Raw genomic sequence first — 17,789 nt, forward strand, 5'->3', positions numbered from 1 at the left:
GGTCTGATTTTTGCACAGACCACTGGAGTTTGTTCTTAACAAACCCACCAAGCTATTTTTCATGGACCTCGCTTTGTGCAGTGAAGACTAAAATAGCAACTGCTGCTCCCAAGTTGGAATATAACTTGTTTTTTTGACTATTAGCAATAGGTATGGCTTAAACACTTAAACCCAATAATAAGGAGGCATATTCAGAAAGTTTTAGCTATCTGGTGTATATGCAAAATGTTTAACTCCTAACTAGGTAAATCATTCTGTTGGCAATGAAACTGCGGATTTCTAGCAAAGAACTAAAAAGAACTCGGCGCTGATGGCAAGGTCTGAAAAGCTTCAAAGATTAAGGTTTAATTACGTGTACTCGGCTGTGAATTATATGGATAAGCCTGCTTTGTCCCAAACTGATGCAAACAATATGAAAGTCTCAAGTTTAAACACATGACAGATCAACTAATAACTAGTGGAGGGAGAACAAAGAACAAAAAAAGAAGGCAGCATGAGCCAGGGTAGACAATCAAAACGTAAACCAAATCATATAGAAGTGACCCTTTACGGCAAGGGTGGGGAACCTCCGGCCCGTGGGCCGTATATGGCCCCCCGCTCAATCAAATGTGGCCCGCCATATATTTCCTAGATTTTATTGTCTGAGCTTTATGCATTTAATTAAACTTTAGATGAGACAACAGACATAACAAATACGAGTTATGTTGCCACATACCAGTTGCGCGTTGCCACGACGTCATTGACCCCCGATATTTCACAGCTGGTCAAGACCAAACATTCACAACCGTCACATTGAAATTATAATAAGGTAAGTCTGAGATCAAATATAAACACTACATACCATCAGCATCATGTATTTATAAAGCCTATATTATTTGGCTGTATGTTGCGTCATTGTAGTCTGTGGCCCGTGACCAGATATGTAATTATTAATCTGGCCCTCAGTGGGTAAAACGTTCCCCACCCCTGCTTTACGGGACGTGTGGTCTCACAAGACCGGCTATAATCTCTAACAGGAAACATATCTTGAAGTCTTAGAAAAGGTTGCCTATAAATTGCACTGAAACAATGAGTGGCTACGCTGATAGGCTTTTTAACCTGTTTGTTTAAGAGCTCAGGAGATTTGCATGTATGTCCACAGATGTTTGATGTTGTTTAGGTCTGGGTTTTGGCTGTATGCTTAAGGTCACTGTAAAATTTAAAGGTGAACTGTTGCATCAGTCTGACTTTGTGTGTGCTGTAGAGGAGTCTTTCTTCGATGATCTTTCTGAAGTTGACTAAGTTCATCCGTCCATCAGATATTACCAGTCTACCTGCCCCTGCAGCTGAGAAAGCACTGCCGTAGCAAGATGCTACCCACCAGCATGTTTAGCCAGGTGATATGCAAGTGTTGCCTCATTAGACCAGAAAGACTTTTTCCTCATGTTGCCATGGGGTTACTTCTTCACATGATGGCTAGCTAATTCCAAGTGGGCTGCCATTAGCTTTTTACTCAACAGTGGCTTCCGTCTTGTCACTTTGCCATAGATGCCTGTTTAATGTTTCCAGAAACTGCACTGATTTGCGATCAGTTGGCTTGCTCTTTTTGATCGTGATTCTAAGATGACTCTAATTTTCCTGAGCTGGGATGTTATCGGGCTATTAGGTGTGGTTGTATTTGAAGGCTGAGTGGATGAATGTTTCTGGGCTTTGCTTTGCACCTTGGAACGGTGGAACACTGCTAGGTAAGCTGGGTTCTGCTTGTTTGCCCCAAGCGTAATTGCATACTGTAAGGCCAGTTTCACTCATCTGAAGCTCGTTGGGGGGGAGTTGTACCATATCTATTGTTCATACAATAAACTACCTGGCATAGTCATGTAAGGCATCTACTGTCTAGCAGGGTTCGGATCAGGGATCTTTATAAATGTAGCAGAAGGGGTCCACATTGCTTCCCACTCCTAACTCCCTACCCTAGTCAGCACTTTCATCATATCTAGGATATTAAGACATCTACAGGGGTTGGACAATGAAACTGAAACACCTGGTTTTAGACCACAATAATTTATTAGTATGGTGTAGGGCCTCCTTTTGCGGCCAATACAGCGTCAATTCGTCTTGGAAATGACATATACAAGTCCTGCACAGTGGTCAGAGGGATTTTAAGCCATTCTTCTTGCAGGATAGTGGCCAGGTCACTACGTGATGCTGGTGGAGGAAAACGTTTCCTGACTCGCTTCTCCAAAACACCCCAAAGTGGCTCAATAATATTTAGATCTGGTGACTGTGCAGGCCATGGGAGATGTTCAACTTCACTTTCATGTTCATCAAACCAATCTTTCACCAGTCTTGCTGTGTGTATTGGTGCATTGTCATCCTGATACACGGCACCGCCATTGGATGCACATGGTCCTCCAGAATGGTTCGGTAGTCCTTGGCAGTGACGCGCCCATCTAGCACAAGTATTGGGCCAAGGGAATGCCATGATATGGCAGCCCAAACCATCACTGATCCACCCCCATGCTTCACTCTGGGCATGCAACAGTCTGGGTGGTACGCTTCTTTGGGGCTTCTCCACACCGTAACTCTCCCGGATGTGGGGAAAACAGTAAAGGTGGACTCATCAGAGAACAATACATGTTTCACATTGTCCACAGCCCAAGATTTGCGCTCCTTGCACCATTGAAACCGACGTTTGGCATTGGCACGAGTGACCAAAGGTTTGGCTATAGCAGCCCGGCCGTGTATATTGACCCTGTGGAGCTCCCGACGGACAGTTCTGGTGGAAACAGGAGAGTTGAGGTGCACATTTAATTCTGCCGTGATTTGGGCAGCCGTGGTTTTATGTTTTTTTGGATACAATCCGGGTTAGCACCCGAACATCCCTTTCAGACAGCTTCCTCTTGCGTCCACAGTTAATCCTGTTGGATGTGGTTTGTCCTTCTTGGTGGTATGCTGACATTACCCTGGATACCGTGGCTCTTGATACATCACAAAGACTTGCTGTCTTGGTCACAGATGCGCCAGCAAGACGTGCACCAACAATTTGTCCTCTTTTGAACTCTGGTATGTCACCCATAATGTTGTGTGCATTGCAATATTTTGAGCAAAACTGTGCTCTTACCCTGCTAATTGAACCTTCACACTCTGCTCTTACTGGTGCAATGTGCAATTAATGAAGATTGGCCACCAGACTGGTCCAATTTAGCCATGAAACCTCCCACACTAAAATGACAGGTGTTTCAGTTTCATTGTCCAACCCCTGTATATTACAGAGACATCTTGCTGTCTAGCATCAAGCCTAGAAATCCTACATGTATTGCAGTAGCCTGTATACTGGTGTTAATCAGAACTAGGCTGTGAAAGATGTCCTGCTTTACTCAGCCCTCAGTGCTATGTGTTATGTAAGGTAAGTTCTGCTTCTTGAAGGCAGAATAGGGAATTTAAAATCCACGCTACATGCTGCTGTTCTGTATAATTTGCTTAAAAGCCCCTACGCATCATGTATGACGCAGTTGTTCTCTCAGTGTTTGAGCCCTAAATGTAGTAATGGATGATAGGATCACATGGTTTTTATATTGGACTAAAGCTATACTTAAATACACACTTACAGCTTCTTGCTGCTTCTTCCGCATATCTCGGTACCCTTCCAGGTCCTGAAGGTTTAGCTCTGGAGGGAGTCTCTGCAAAGACAGAAATGTGGCATCTGATTTATATGAACTGTAAAAAATCAAAAAGGAAGAACACAATTGCTGGCATGTTAATTTTCTATAAGATTTGGTTAAAAGTTGCAATTGGGAAGTCACAGATTTAATTTCATGGTAGCCAATACTAAGATTTTGCTTGAAAACTCAACGTTAGTACAGAGGATAGTGCTCTGCTACTGATATAAAAGTAATATACTGTGGATTAAGAAAGTATGCTTAATACTTTTAGCACTTTTAATACTTAACACTTTTTTGTTGTTTTGATTCTGAATTAGTAAAATTGTCTATTGTACCAATTAATCTACAGCCATAATGACAAAGAGAAAACCTTTTTTTAGAATTTGTTTAAGAATTAATTAAAAATTGGTATCTCCTCTCTCACAATACTCTGTACTCTCTTTAGACTCTGTAGAAGCCCCTTTAGCTGCAAGTCTTCTTGGATAAGTCTCTATAAGTTTTGCACCAATGGATTTAGGCAGTTTATCCCAGTCTTTGTTTTAAAGCCCAGAGTGTATATTTGTGTCAATGTCAGATTTGATTCATTGATTCCTGGGGTCATTGGAATATTAAGAGGTAAAGTAATACTCCAGTCCAACTTTGGCTGGGCTCTGAAGGAGGTTTTCAACAGTGTTTCTACACTTGGCTGCATTCATCCACCTCTCAATTATTATCCCCCTCTCTGTCCCTGATGCTAAGAAACTCCTTTATAGTATGATGCTGCCACCATCACATTTCACTCTAAGGACTATATTAGTCAGGTAATATGCAATGCCTGTTTTTTACCAGACATCCACCCAAAGTGTACAATTTTCATCTCATCTGACCAGAAAAATTGTTGCCATAGTTCTTTACAATCAGTGCTGCAGAGATCAATGTACATCTAACAGTTTCCCAACTCTGCGCTGGAAAACAAGAAAACTGAAGCTCTTTAAGAGAGACCACTGTGCACATTCTTACCTGCTTGACCAAGGTCCTTTTGCCTGGACGCCCAATTTGGCCAGACAGAAAGCTCTAGGAAAACTGAAGGTTGTGCCAATCTTACAGAATTTGTGGTCCTGGAAACACTCAAGGCTTTAGATATTGTTTTATCCTTGCCCTGATCTATGCCTTGCCTGAATTTTATTGTTGATATTGACATACAGTTCAGTGGACTTCAAAGCTTGGTTTTGTCCTGACAGTGGAGTCTAACTTCCACTTATAGACTTGAGGGTGTAAGTAAGACTAAACAACTCGAATTACGAATGGGCTAAACTTTTAGACGCATGTCAACGATAATAAAAGTGGATGCTTGATTGGCACAGCAGTCTATTAGTTTCGGGTTCAAATCTCAGGATTGGTGCCCTGTCCAGGGTGTTCATGCCTTGCGCTCAGTGTTTCTCAATGGAACCTAAATTGCTGAGACCCTGACTTTGATAATATGGTTAATGAAATTGAAATGAAAAAGTATGCACATAGGCACAATCTGTTTTGCCTTAACTAATGGTTTATATACTTCTGTAAATAAGAGATTTTAATTTATGATTTTTAATTACGTGTTGATTAATTCATAAAATAACAATTACATACAGTGTATCACAAAAGTGAGTACACCCCTCACATTTCTGCAAATATTTCATTATATCTTTTCATGGGACAACACTATAGAAATAAAACTTGGATATAAGTTAGAGTAGTCAGTGTACAGCTTGTATAGCAGTGTAGATTTACTGTCTTCTGAAAATAACTCAACACACAGCCATTAATGTCTAAATAGCTGGCAACATAAGTGAGTACACCCCACAGTGAACATGTCCAAATTGTGCCCAAAGTGTCAATATTTTGTGTGACCACCATTATTATCCAGCACTGCCTTAACCCTCCTGGGCATGGAATTCACCAGAGCTGCACAGGTTGCTACTGGAATCCTCTTCCACTCCTCCATGATGACATCACGGAGCTGGTGGATGTTAGACACCTTGACCTCCTCCACCTTCCACTTGAGGATGCGCCACAGGTGCTCAATTGGGTTTAGTCCATCACCTTTACCTTCAGCTTCCTCAGCAAGGCAGTTGTCATCTTGGAGGTTGTGTTTGGGGTCGTTATCCTGTTGGAAAACTGCCATGAGGCCCAGTTTTCGAAGGGAGGGGATCATGCTCTGTTTCAGAATGTCACAGTACATGTTGGAATTCATGTTTCCCTCAATGAACTGCAGCTCCCCAGTGCCAGCAACACTCATGCAGCCCAAGACCATGATGCTACCACCACCATGCTTGACTGTAGGCAAGATACAGTTGTCTTGGTACTTCTCACCAGGGCGCCGCCACACATGCTGGACACCATCTGAGCCAAACAAGTTTATCTTGGTCTCGTCAGACCACAGGGCATTCCAGTAATCCATGTTCTTGGACTGCTTGTCTTCAGCAAACTGTTTGCGGGCTTTCTTGTGCGTCAGCTTCCTTCTGGGATGACGACCATGCAGACCGAGTTGATGCAGTGTGCGGCGTATGGTCTGAGCACTGACAGGCTGACCTCCCACGTCTTCAACCTCTGCAGCAATGCTGGCAGCACTCATGTGTCTATTTTTTAAAGCCAACCTCTGGATATGACGCCGAACACGTGGACTCAACTTCTTTGGTCGACCCTGGCGAAGCCTGTTCCGGGTGGAACCTGTCCTGGAAAACCACTGTATGACCTTGGCCACCATGCTGTTGCTTAGTTTCAGGGTGTTAGCAATCTTCTTATAGCCCAGGCCATCTTTGTGGAGAGCAACAATTCTATTTCTCACATCCTCAGAGAGTTCTTTGCCATGAGGTGCCATGTTGAATATCCAGTGGCCAGTATGAGAGAATTGTACCCAAAACACCAAATTTAACAGCCCTGCTCCCCATTTACACCTGGGACCTTGACACATGACACCAGGGAGGGACAACGACACATTTGGGCACAATTTGGACATGTTCACTGTGGGGTGTACTCACTTATGTTGCCAGCTATTTAGACATTAATGGCTGTGTGTTGAGTTATTTTCAGAAGACAGTAAATCTACACTGCTATACAAGCTGTACACTGACTACTCTAAGTTATATCCAAGTTTCATGACTATAGTGTTGTCCCATGAAAAGATATAATGAAATATTTGCAGAAATGTGAGGGGTGTACTCACTTTTGTGATACACTGTACATTTAAATGACACCCATGGCAAGGGGTGTTAAAACTTTAGATTTAATGAACATGTAGTGCCAGTAATAAAGCACCAAAACCATCATGAACATTTATTTTAGTGCATGGCACTGCCTCTTAAATTTCACCAAAAAAAAAAAATTTAATGATGTTCGGCGACTTCGATGGACTTCAGAACTACAACTGAGCATTGTACACATGCCGAAAACAAAAAACAACCCTCCATCCCCCCGAAAAGGATTAACCCAGGTTTGAATAAGAGTAATTACTTTTGCTTATCCTGGGACTCATTTCTAATGCAGTTTGCAATGCATCAACAAATCTAATGACACTTCAGCGGCACAATAAATGGATAATCCATCAATCCTGAATAGAGCGACATTCTTTGCACACAAACACATGCACAGCTGGTTTCTGGACTGCGTAGATTACTGCATTGTGTGGTACTGAAAAGCGTACTACACATTTGCTGCTGCCTCCAGCTTGATGCTTATGTTCACATGATGGAAAAGTTTACAGCTGTAATTGAGCCTTTGGAAAAAGTTTAGTGTTTAGTTTAACGCCATGTCTGCCAAGGGCCATTTCCATGGCAGGAATGGTTGTGATATGTCTTTTATTTGCTCTTCTGTTTTATTTAGTGAAGTTGTGTCTGTTGTCCATGTATGTCCATCATATGAGTTGCTTTAGTTTTGTTACTGACAGGAATTTAGGAGTGTTTTTGCTTTTGTGTTGTTGAATAGTTCCTTTATGGTCTTTGCTGTTAGGATCTGTTGTCTCTTGCAGTCGTAAATGATACATTCCAGGATTCAATGTTTTATGTAAGCTGTGTTTGGCTTACCTTTAATCAGATACATGTGTGTTATTCTGGTGTGTCCAATATGGCAGTGATCCCCAACCTGAAATGGATCATTTATTTATTTATTTTCCCTTTTTCTACCCTTTTAGCGCATCCAATTGTTCAGTTTGCATCGTGCTTCCTCTCTGTCTATGCCAAACCCTACCCTGACCGAGGAGATCGAAGCTAACCCAAACCCCCCCGAAACATGAGCAGCAGCCAGATGCATTTTTGCCACCCACACATTAATGAGTTTGGCGCCACCTAGCGTTGCATGCGGAGAGACACACCCTAAGGGCACTCTTCCTCATCTCTTGTGCAGGCGCCTCCAATCAGCCGGCAGAGGTCGTAATCGCATTCTGACAGAGAGAGACCCACATCCGGTTCTTTGTCCCACCCCCCCAACTGAGCAACCGGCCAATCGTTGCCCATACAGCCACTCGGCTTCGAACCGGTGAAGCAGAGCTGGATTCGATACCACGTACTAATTAATTAGAGATCGATAGAAAAGCAGTTTTCACTGCTTCCATTTTGGGTGTTAGTATCACCCCTAGGTGGGAGCAGAGTCTCGTTGCAGCAAAAAAAGCTCATTTTCAATCATTTGTGAACAGCATGGCTTAATCCTCCAGCCTCTACCGGTCCATGAAATTATATCTTATATTAAACTGGTCTGTGGTGCAAAAAAGGTTGGGGACCGCTGCAATATAATATAGCAGTTTTTAAGGTAGGTCAGCATTTTTTGTCCAATTTATTTATTTATTAGGATTTTAACGTCATGTTTTGCACACTTTGATTACATTCGTAACAGGACAGGTAATTACTGGTCACACAAGATTCATGAGTTCCAGTCTTTAACGTCAAACACAGTCATGGACAATTTTGTATCTCCAATTCACCTCACTTGCATGTCTTTGGACTGTGGGAGGAAACCGGAGCTCCTGAGGGAAACCCACGCAGACACAGGGAGAAAATGCAAACTCCACACAGACAGGACCAGACCTCTCCACCTGGGAATCGAACCCACAACCTTCATGCTGTGAGGCGACAGTGCTATCCACCGAGCCACCGTGCCGCCCTTTTGTCTAATAATGGGATTCGCTTTGTATAATTTATTATTCTGGTGTGTGTTTCTTTCGTTTCACCATTTGTCCTTGATATATTAGTGTATTATAGGTTTAATACTTTGGGGGGAAAAACACCCAGGGTGTTAAAGCAAATGTTAAAAAGCAAACATACCTCCAGCTCATACTGCACCATGTCAAAGGAGTCGTCGGAGTAATACACCTCCTCAACGCTATCAATGATTTCCTGTTCAGCCTGTGGATCAATGGGCTGCTGCCTCAGCTCCCGCAGCTCTTCCTGAGACAGAACAAATAATGGAACAAGTGAACCAGCATATTCCTGATAAGTGAATAATGATAAGCCAATGCTCATTTACAGTCAGCACTATTTTCTGGCTAAGAACATAAGAGAAAACACAAGATTTAAAACATTTCATTTTTTCGTTTGTCTAATTTTGAATTTAAAACCCAGGCAAAGCATTTCACTCCTCTTACCCTGAAGGGAAACTCTGTATTGATAGAGAACTTGGTGAGGATTAACACAGGCACATCAATACAAGTAGAAAAACACAAGCGGACACTGGGATTTCCTTTTCAGAGAAAGCAGAGGTGGTTTCAAATCAGTCCTCCAGCAAAAACAGTCCAACATGAAGACATCATACACATTTAAGTGGCTATGAATCCTTTTGACCAATAACCAACTGTTATTAGTTGCATTACTTCTGTCAAAAATAAAGCTCAGTGTGGTAAATAATGCCTAGTTCACACTACACGATTTTTGCTCGCCGACTGGTCGGCGCTAGATTTAGCAGCTCGGAAGCTACGGGGCTCGAAAATCGGCTCTCGATCGGTATGTGTGAACCGTTCAATAAAATGATCCGAGCGTCTCGCCGGGCGACTCCAGAAAGATATCAAGCATGTTTAATATCTGAACCAGTTGCCAACTCAAAATCGTGTAGTGTGAAAGGCATTGCGAGCAGGTTGCGAGTGGCAGCGAGTGCTATGTCAACTACAGCCAATGAGAACGCCAGATACGGGGTGAGGGAAAACCCAGGGGAGGAGTGTAAAAACATAATATGGTTTCCAGAATACATCAGCACACACACAAGCTTTACAGTATTTTTCTCATCACCCACGCCAAACCATAACACCCACGCTGCCTTGCAAAAAATATTTATTAACCTCCAACACACTACAAAACAAGACAATCCCTGCTGTTCTAGTAGCCCAATCCACTCGGATTCATTTATTTGTTCTACTTGCTTTTACGCTGCACACAAACAACTTTGATCGCTCGCTTCTGTTGCCCCTGGTCACTTTTCGCGTGTGTTTTCGTGACCAGATAAACTCGCCTGCAATTCCTTCAAGTGATAGATCGTGTAGTGTGACCCCTTATCGCCGATCAGTCGTGTAGTGTGAAATACAGTACACAACGACTTAAAATACTCCCGATTGCAAGAGATCCAGTCATGTAGTGTGAACTGTACAGCGATCTGACGACTTGGAAAGTCATGTAGTGTGAGCTTGGCATAAGGCATAAATATAGAACTATAACATGGACAATAAATATGTCCAGAGCTAGGGCAGCATTTAGGATGCATTTTGGCTGCTCACGTATTTAGGAGTCGCCCCAGCGGATTTGGTACAGTTTTTATGCCGAATGACCTTCCTGACACAACCTTTCTATTTTTATCCGGCTTGGGAGTACACTATAAGCACACTAACAAGTACATCTCCCAATGATTATGCTATTTTGCAATACCCCCCCTCCACCGGACAGTAGCCAATCATATTAAAAATTAATAAATAAATAAGTCAAATAAGCCAGTAGATAATCGTTGACAAGATGTGACTAAATAGGCTGAATCAAATTTACATTAACATTTTCAGGGTTTAGCAGAAGCTTTTATCCAAAGACACATACAGTACTGTGATAGTATACTGTCTAAGCAATTGAGGGTTAAGGGCCTTGCAGTGGCAACTTGGCAGTGGTGGGACTTGAACCAGCGACCTTTTGACTACTAGTTCAGCACCTTAACTGCTAGGCTACAACTGGTCACAATGTTAAACAAAGCTATTCCATAAGACTAATCTTAAATCTTTAAATCAAAAATAAACCTAACAATCCTTGTTAACAAGTAACCTTGTTTATTTTCTCTAAGTGCTTCATCCTGGTCAGGGTCATGACTGGTCTGGTTTTACAAGGAAACACTAGGCGCAGGCAGGAATACCCTGCACAGGACACCAATCTATCGCATTGCTTCGACCATCCCTCTGACCCCAAACACAGCCAGTCAGGTCTAAGTAGATGGCAGGCCAACCAATAGCACTGCTAAAATTCAAACATAGATCCATGCAGTGGTGAGCACTGAGAGCCCACTTATCATCAACCATCCCCCTGACCCCACCCATAGCCGGTCAAGTCTGTGTAGACGATAGTCAAAGATAGCTTCGACCATACCCCTGACCCCAAACATAGCCAGTCAAGTCTGTGTAGACGATAGTCAAAGATAGCTTCGACCATACCCCTGACCCCAAACATAGCCAGTCAAGTCTGTGTAGACGATAGTCAAAGATAGCTTCGACCATACCCCTGACCCCAAACATAGCCAGTCAAGTCTGTGTAGACGATAGTCAAAGATAGCTTCGACCATACCCCTGACCCCAAACATAGCCAGTCAAGTCTGTGTAGATAGCTGGCCAACCAATAGCACTGCTAAAATTCAAACACAGATCCCAGCAGAGGTCGGCTACTGTAATAGATTGCTGCACCACCTGAGCATCCAGATAACATGACCCCTAATAAAAGATAAGACAACTCCACATGACATTTTCATTTAATTTCATATTCACAGTTTACTATCTCTTTATCCCGATCAGGGTCACGGTGGGACCGGTTTCCCCAGAATCTCTGGGTGCAATGCAATAACACACCCCCCTGAAAGGACGCAAATCCATCACAAGGCCTCAGCCATTAAGCCACACACACAGACAATCACTGCCAATCATGTCTGTATGTAGACAACCAATCGGGTGTGGGGTGTGAACCATGGATCCATGCAGCTGTGGGCTAGCATAATTTACCACTGTGCAACCTGAGCACTCACAACTCCACATTCACACCCACACTCCACATCCAATATATCAACTACATGCTCTTTATTTACCACCAGACCAGCAGTCGCTTTCATGATTAAAATGAGTCCGGGTTTGATGTTCAAACACATAAGCTCCTCAATTCAACCTAAAATCAACACATGCGTTCCAGAAAGGCAATAAAAACACTTGACTCATAGAGAGATTTACAGATTTCATCTGGCGCTTACAAATGCTAAAAAACACTTTAATATAATCTTGCTGAGCTTAGAACCAACCGCTAGTTTGTATGATCTAAAGTTAGGTTACAACATCATTAAATCATAAGGAACTCTATAAAAACCTTTAATTTGCTTCAGCTGTGATGTGTTAAACACTGTTTTTTTTATCTTTAACAACCACTTCATCCTGGTAAGGATCCAACTGGGGGAGGCTTTGGCATGCCAGGTGTACACGGTTCGCCCTGGTGGCCAAAGAATGTAAAATCCAGTGTTTTTTATTTACCAAAATGTGTTGACAGTCCCTCAAATATATTTACTCAATTTTTTTATGCATTTTCTGCCCATTTTCCTCCCGATTTAGCGCAGTCAGTTTGTCTTCCGCTGCTGCGGAATACCCGATTGCATCCGAGGAGAGCACGTCGCTGTACACGCCTCTTCCGACATGTGCACAGCCCTCCTCTTATCTCCCCTGCATTCTGCACAGGCGTCTCTTCCGCCAATCAGGGTCCTTATGCAGTGTATGAAGTACCACCCACCCACACACAGTCCGGCCCCCATCCTGCAGATACGGTGGCCAATTAGTATCTGCTGCAGGCACTGCCAATTATGCCCGCCAGACGGCGTCCAGCTGACCTGTGGCAACGGCGAGTTTAAAACCAAGGAGTTCAGAATCTCTGTGCTGGTGTGCTAGCGGAATATCCCGCTGTGCCAATATTTACTCTATTTAAGTTTTTTTTTTTCATATTTGATTATTATTAGTTTTCCAAGTAAGCTTCTTAGAATAGAATCAAAAAGTGCAAACAAATATAGACACCCAGATACATAAATACCCAACAGAAACCAGTGCTTACTAATATAGCATTAAACCAGCAGTGCTAAACATAAGCCAACAATAGACCAGTGTTTAGCAGCAGAATCCAGCTTAGACCAACAACTGACCAATACAGGATTGAAAAGTAACATATTAGAAAAATAGCAGAGTTTGTGAAACTCTGGTTAACGTCTGGGCTTAGGTTTTCTTTAGGAAAACCTAGATGCTCTGAAATGCAGTACACTGATTTTTGCTTCCTGTTAAATGATTATTACTGCCGTCCTGTTGGTTCTCGAGTGCTGTGAGCTACATTCCTTTTCCCCCACGTTTTGTACTCTCCCAATGTCAAATTAAAATGATTTCCATGCCATTCACTACTTTTATTATCCTTCAGTGGCAACAGAGTGAAATGTAAACCTAAGGCTAGTATCAACACGCTATCATAACTGTTCTAATTACACTTAAATGTGAAAACGCTTCATCGGAAGAATTTGCAATTACAGTTCTGATTTGATCTAACGAGCAGTTTTAAAGAATTAATACACATCTGTCATCAAAAACAAGAAACAAAGAACTAGGGCTGGCACCGATCCGATGCTCTGTATCGGTATCAGTCCGATATTGGCCCAAATCACTGTATCAGATATCGGAAGGAAAAAAACGTGTAATCCGATCCGATACTGTTGCTTAATGTAAATAACACAATGTAAATAACACTTAATGTAAATAAGGCCACGAAGATACGTTCCAACAGAGCGCCGTTTATTATCAAGGTGTATCTGATTGACATCATTAACATGTACCACTGACATACAACTCATCTGCAACAGCAATTCAGAAATTAAAACACACTGATCTAACTAAACTTTTTAAAAAATCATCTACTACTGCCATATCTAAAAACACTGTTTAAACACAATAAAAAAAAGCTTTATAAATGATAAATCGCTCACCTGAGATAAAGAAAACATATCTTGTCCCGGCTTGAAAGTATCTCACATCCTCAACCATTAATCCATTAGTGTTATGAAATAAAACAAACTACACTGTTTCCCGTTTAGACACAGATGTCCTCTTCAAAATCCAGCAGGGTTTAATAATCTAAAAACGTGACAGATTTTTAACGGAAAATCTCAACTCTGCGTCAATTCTAATTGGTCCACCGTGTTTGACTGACATCCACATCTTCCAATTGTAGACACTTTGGACGACACGCCGTAAAGCGAGATGCGTCACGTGAACGACAGCTCGAACGTAAGTGAAACCAAACAGCAGTTTTGTATAAGTATGATGTTGTAGCTTCTGTATTTATTCCTTCAGAAGATTTGTTTTACAGTCTGAGCATTGTTATGTAGACAGCTAGTTTAACCATGGTGCATTGAGACATGTATTATTACTGCTTAGTTGTTTGAGAGGAGAAATGACGGTATCGGATTGGTATCGGTATCTGCAAATACTCAATTTGCAGTATCGGTATCGGACATAAAAAAGTGGTATCGAGCCAGCCCTACAAAGAACATAGCAAGAGCGTTTTAAGGAATTCACTTCTATTACTGTTCAGTTCTGCAGCAAGATCTTTTTTAAGCAGTCACTCCCATTACTGTTCAGTTCTGCACTTTTAATGACATATTTCTGTTGCAGTTCTTTAATAATCGATCATGAATGGGAACTTTTCTGACCAGAGTTCCAGATTTTCAGAATATCTGTTAAAGCCAGTGAAGTAGGTGTACAAGAATGACTCATCACTCAGTGGTTAAGATGCCAGAGCTTTGTAAATCTTCTAATCACGACTTTTAGGTCCTCTGTAACCGTTACAATCACAAAGTCTAACATAACGCTTCTTAGAAATTCCTTATTTACTGAACTTCGCAGGTGTCTCGCCTAATTCTCTTCCCAGACAGACAACTGCGTAAATCACAGTTCGGTCCCTTGTAGTCAAACAACGGTACCCTTCAAACTGAACATCTATTATCTTTTTGTTCAGCATGTGTGCACACAGGAACGAACTGCTATTTGCACATAAAAGGCAGCGTCACGTCTGGGATTCAAACAGAGCTGCGGCTCTTAAGCTGAAGTGCTATTAAAGCAGCTAATTAAAAAAACAAATCGGACACAATTCTGTTTCATTTCAGCCAACAATAAAATAGGCATGTTACAATACGAGGTGTTTGTCCACCTTATATCACAGCTGTTATACTCATGCAGAATGACCTCTTAGATTCACCCATATTTTCAACAGTGTAATCACATGCACCAGTGACTGACCTACGCAGTGCTTTTCACAGCCGTGTGTATGCCTACTGGTCTTGCTGTGACAAGTTTTGTATTTGCTATGGTCAGTGCACGCTCATCTTCTGAAATAAAATAGTTTGTTTCACAATTATTGATTTGATATTTGGATTCACTCAGTGATCATTCAATTTACAAAATAGGTTATGCCCAGTTATTGCCACTCTGCTAGAGAGGCTGAATGAGACATTGTTTATGTAAAGAGTGCCATCTGCTGGTGAAGCATTAACAATGGGAGAAAAGTAAGAGCTTAGTCCAGACTGATGAGGATTAAAGATGATGTTAGGACTCCAACGAAGTTTGTTTACTGTTTGTTTTGTTGAAGCAGTAAAAGTATGTGAACACAGATGCAGACATGCAGGAAGATGTTAGAGTAGGTGAGCTAACTAATGCTGAAAATGTGATGCAACGCAATACAAATAAACGCGAACGTGCACGTGCACAGACGGGAAAACCTAGTTCTGAAAACCTAGTGAGCTGCCTTGCTGCCTACTGCCTACCTAGACAGCTGCCTAAGTAGAGAGGATTCTAATAAGACATTGAACTTATAAGGCAGATTATTTAGACGCACTACTGTACTTAGACAACAATTACTTCACTGCAGTTTTCGTTTACTAAGCTAACACAGTTAGCCTCAGGCCATTTAAACTAATAGGCTGAGGCGACAACTCACTAGCATGCAAGCTGTGTACTGAAAATGGTTAAATTGTCACTGACAAGCCAAATTTTGCAAATAAATGGCACTTGTAGACTGCCTAAGTAGGCAGTTTTCAGCAGGGCAGTTCACTAGGGGTCTGTCTGAAAACCTAGTGAGCTCTCTACATAAATGCATTTTACGGCATTCTACGCGCACTCCCGAGAAGAGAGATGTCTTAAATTCTTAAATGCCTTAACATGCTCCCTACTAAGGTGCCTCAATTCAAAGAGATAAACTGACTGAATAACGAGGGAGCATCCGATGCTTCCTTAGCGGTGAAGGCAATCCCAGCATTCTGTGCGGCACAACTTTTCAAATATGAGCAACAAATGTAAATTAATTTTCATTGAGTTTTTATTTGTATAAAGGTGTACAGGTGTCATTTATTTTGCAAATTTGGCTTGTCAGTGACAATTAATCGTTTTCTGTACACAGAGGGAGATGTTAGCTGGCACGCTAACAGGATGTGTCACTTCAGCCCATTGGTTTGAATGGCCTGAGGTTAACTGTGTTAGCTTAGTAAGCGAAAACTGTGGTGACATAATCACTGTCTAAGTAGTGTGTCTAAATAACCTGCCTTATAAGTTTGATGTCTTATTATAATCCTCTCCACTTTGGCAGCTGCCTAGGTAGGCAGTAGGCAGCTCACTAGGTTTTCGGACAGACCCCAGGTTTTCAGAAAGACCCAGAGTATCCAATTGTGCAGAATGTTTCTGGTGTAGTTGCATTGTAATTAGGTGTGACAACATATTTTGGATCATAGTGCTCTTAAATCGCAGTCTGAGTGCAGCAAAGTATGATTGTGGATGAAACATACTGTCAGGAATCTGGCAACCTTTGGGTTAAGCACAAATGCCTTTGTTTAGCAAATCTACTGTTTAAATAACACTCTTCCTAAACATACTGTACCCGGCAGTACCCTGTGGACTTGTTAAACTGTGTGACTGTTTGAGGAGTACAGCAGTATGCTGAAACTATGGTATCAGCACTGTGGGTATTGCAGGGCTGTGTGAGAGTGTTGCCTTCTGTGTTGTAAACTGTTGTGTACGTGTGCCTTATACTAGCAAATTTCCTTCCTCTGTAAGGGCAAACTTTCATCTCCTAAAGCTCAATAACCCTCCGAGTCAGTTCAGTCTTCCATGGAAGACAATTATCACCCAATCAATACATAATTTAAAAAATCAGGTCAGTAACAGAAAGATGTCTTATTCTGTGCTGCATTCTGTAAGAGGGTGAGTACAGCAACCTTTATTATTAAAAGAGGGGAAAAACACCTTGCGGGCGGTTATCGAAGGCAGCTGTTAAACCGAGGCACCCACAATACCTGCTGCACCACCAGGCTGCCCTCTTTATACAGGCTTTGTTTTACCAAACTTGACCAAATCCTCAGGGTTATTACCCATTTCATTTTCATGTTTTCCACCGTTTTACCCTCGTCAGGGTCGCGGTGCGTCCGGCTTCCCCTGAATCACTATCCACAATGCAATATCAAACCCTGGACAGGACGCCAGTTCATCACAGGACCTTGGATACCAAAGACAATGTAAATTCCAGCAGTAGTGGGCTAGCACAATTTACCGCTTTGCCATCGAGCGCCTCCACACGATCATGTTTACCTAAAATCTGTTAAAATGCTGGGTGCTTGGATGGGACAGCGGTAAAACACACCAGAGCTGATATCTCATACATGACAGGCCGGGCACCTATACAGTCAATGATTGGATAAAAATTTGTTAAGCATAGTGCATTTGATAAACGATACTGTATATGATTACAATCAAATGATTTTCCTTCTACTTTTGTCTGCATTTTACACAATGTCCCAACTTTTTCAGAAATGGGGTTTGTAAAGCTGGTGACTTATCTTTGTTACTATGTGGAATTTGTCACTGTGACAATTTTTGTTTGGCAATATTTTATGTTTAACCTTTTGGTC

At 41.9% G+C, this 17,789-nt stretch overlaps 1 protein-coding gene across 2 annotated transcripts in view; it reads right to left on the reverse strand.

Annotated features, from left to right (window-relative positions):
- The window catches only part of vps50 (VPS50 EARP/GARPII complex subunit), a 258,290-nt gene that overhangs the window by 238,319 nt on the left and 2,182 nt on the right, over positions 1–17,789 (reverse strand). For both annotated transcript variants that reach the window (XM_063014101.1, XM_063014109.1), the window contains exons 3-4: positions 8,915–9,037; positions 3,588–3,659 (exon numbers count right to left, since the gene is read on the reverse strand). In XM_063014101.1, coding sequence (XP_062870171.1) covers positions 3,588–3,659; positions 8,915–9,037 — 195 coding nt within the window. The remainder of the gene's footprint in view (positions 1–3,587; positions 3,660–8,914; positions 9,038–17,789) is intronic.

The sequence above is a fragment of the Trichomycterus rosablanca genome, chromosome 2 (assembly GCF_030014385.1).
Source record: "Trichomycterus rosablanca isolate fTriRos1 chromosome 2, fTriRos1.hap1, whole genome shotgun sequence".
In the NCBI taxonomy this organism is placed as follows: Eukaryota; Metazoa; Chordata; class Actinopteri; order Siluriformes; family Trichomycteridae; genus Trichomycterus; species Trichomycterus rosablanca.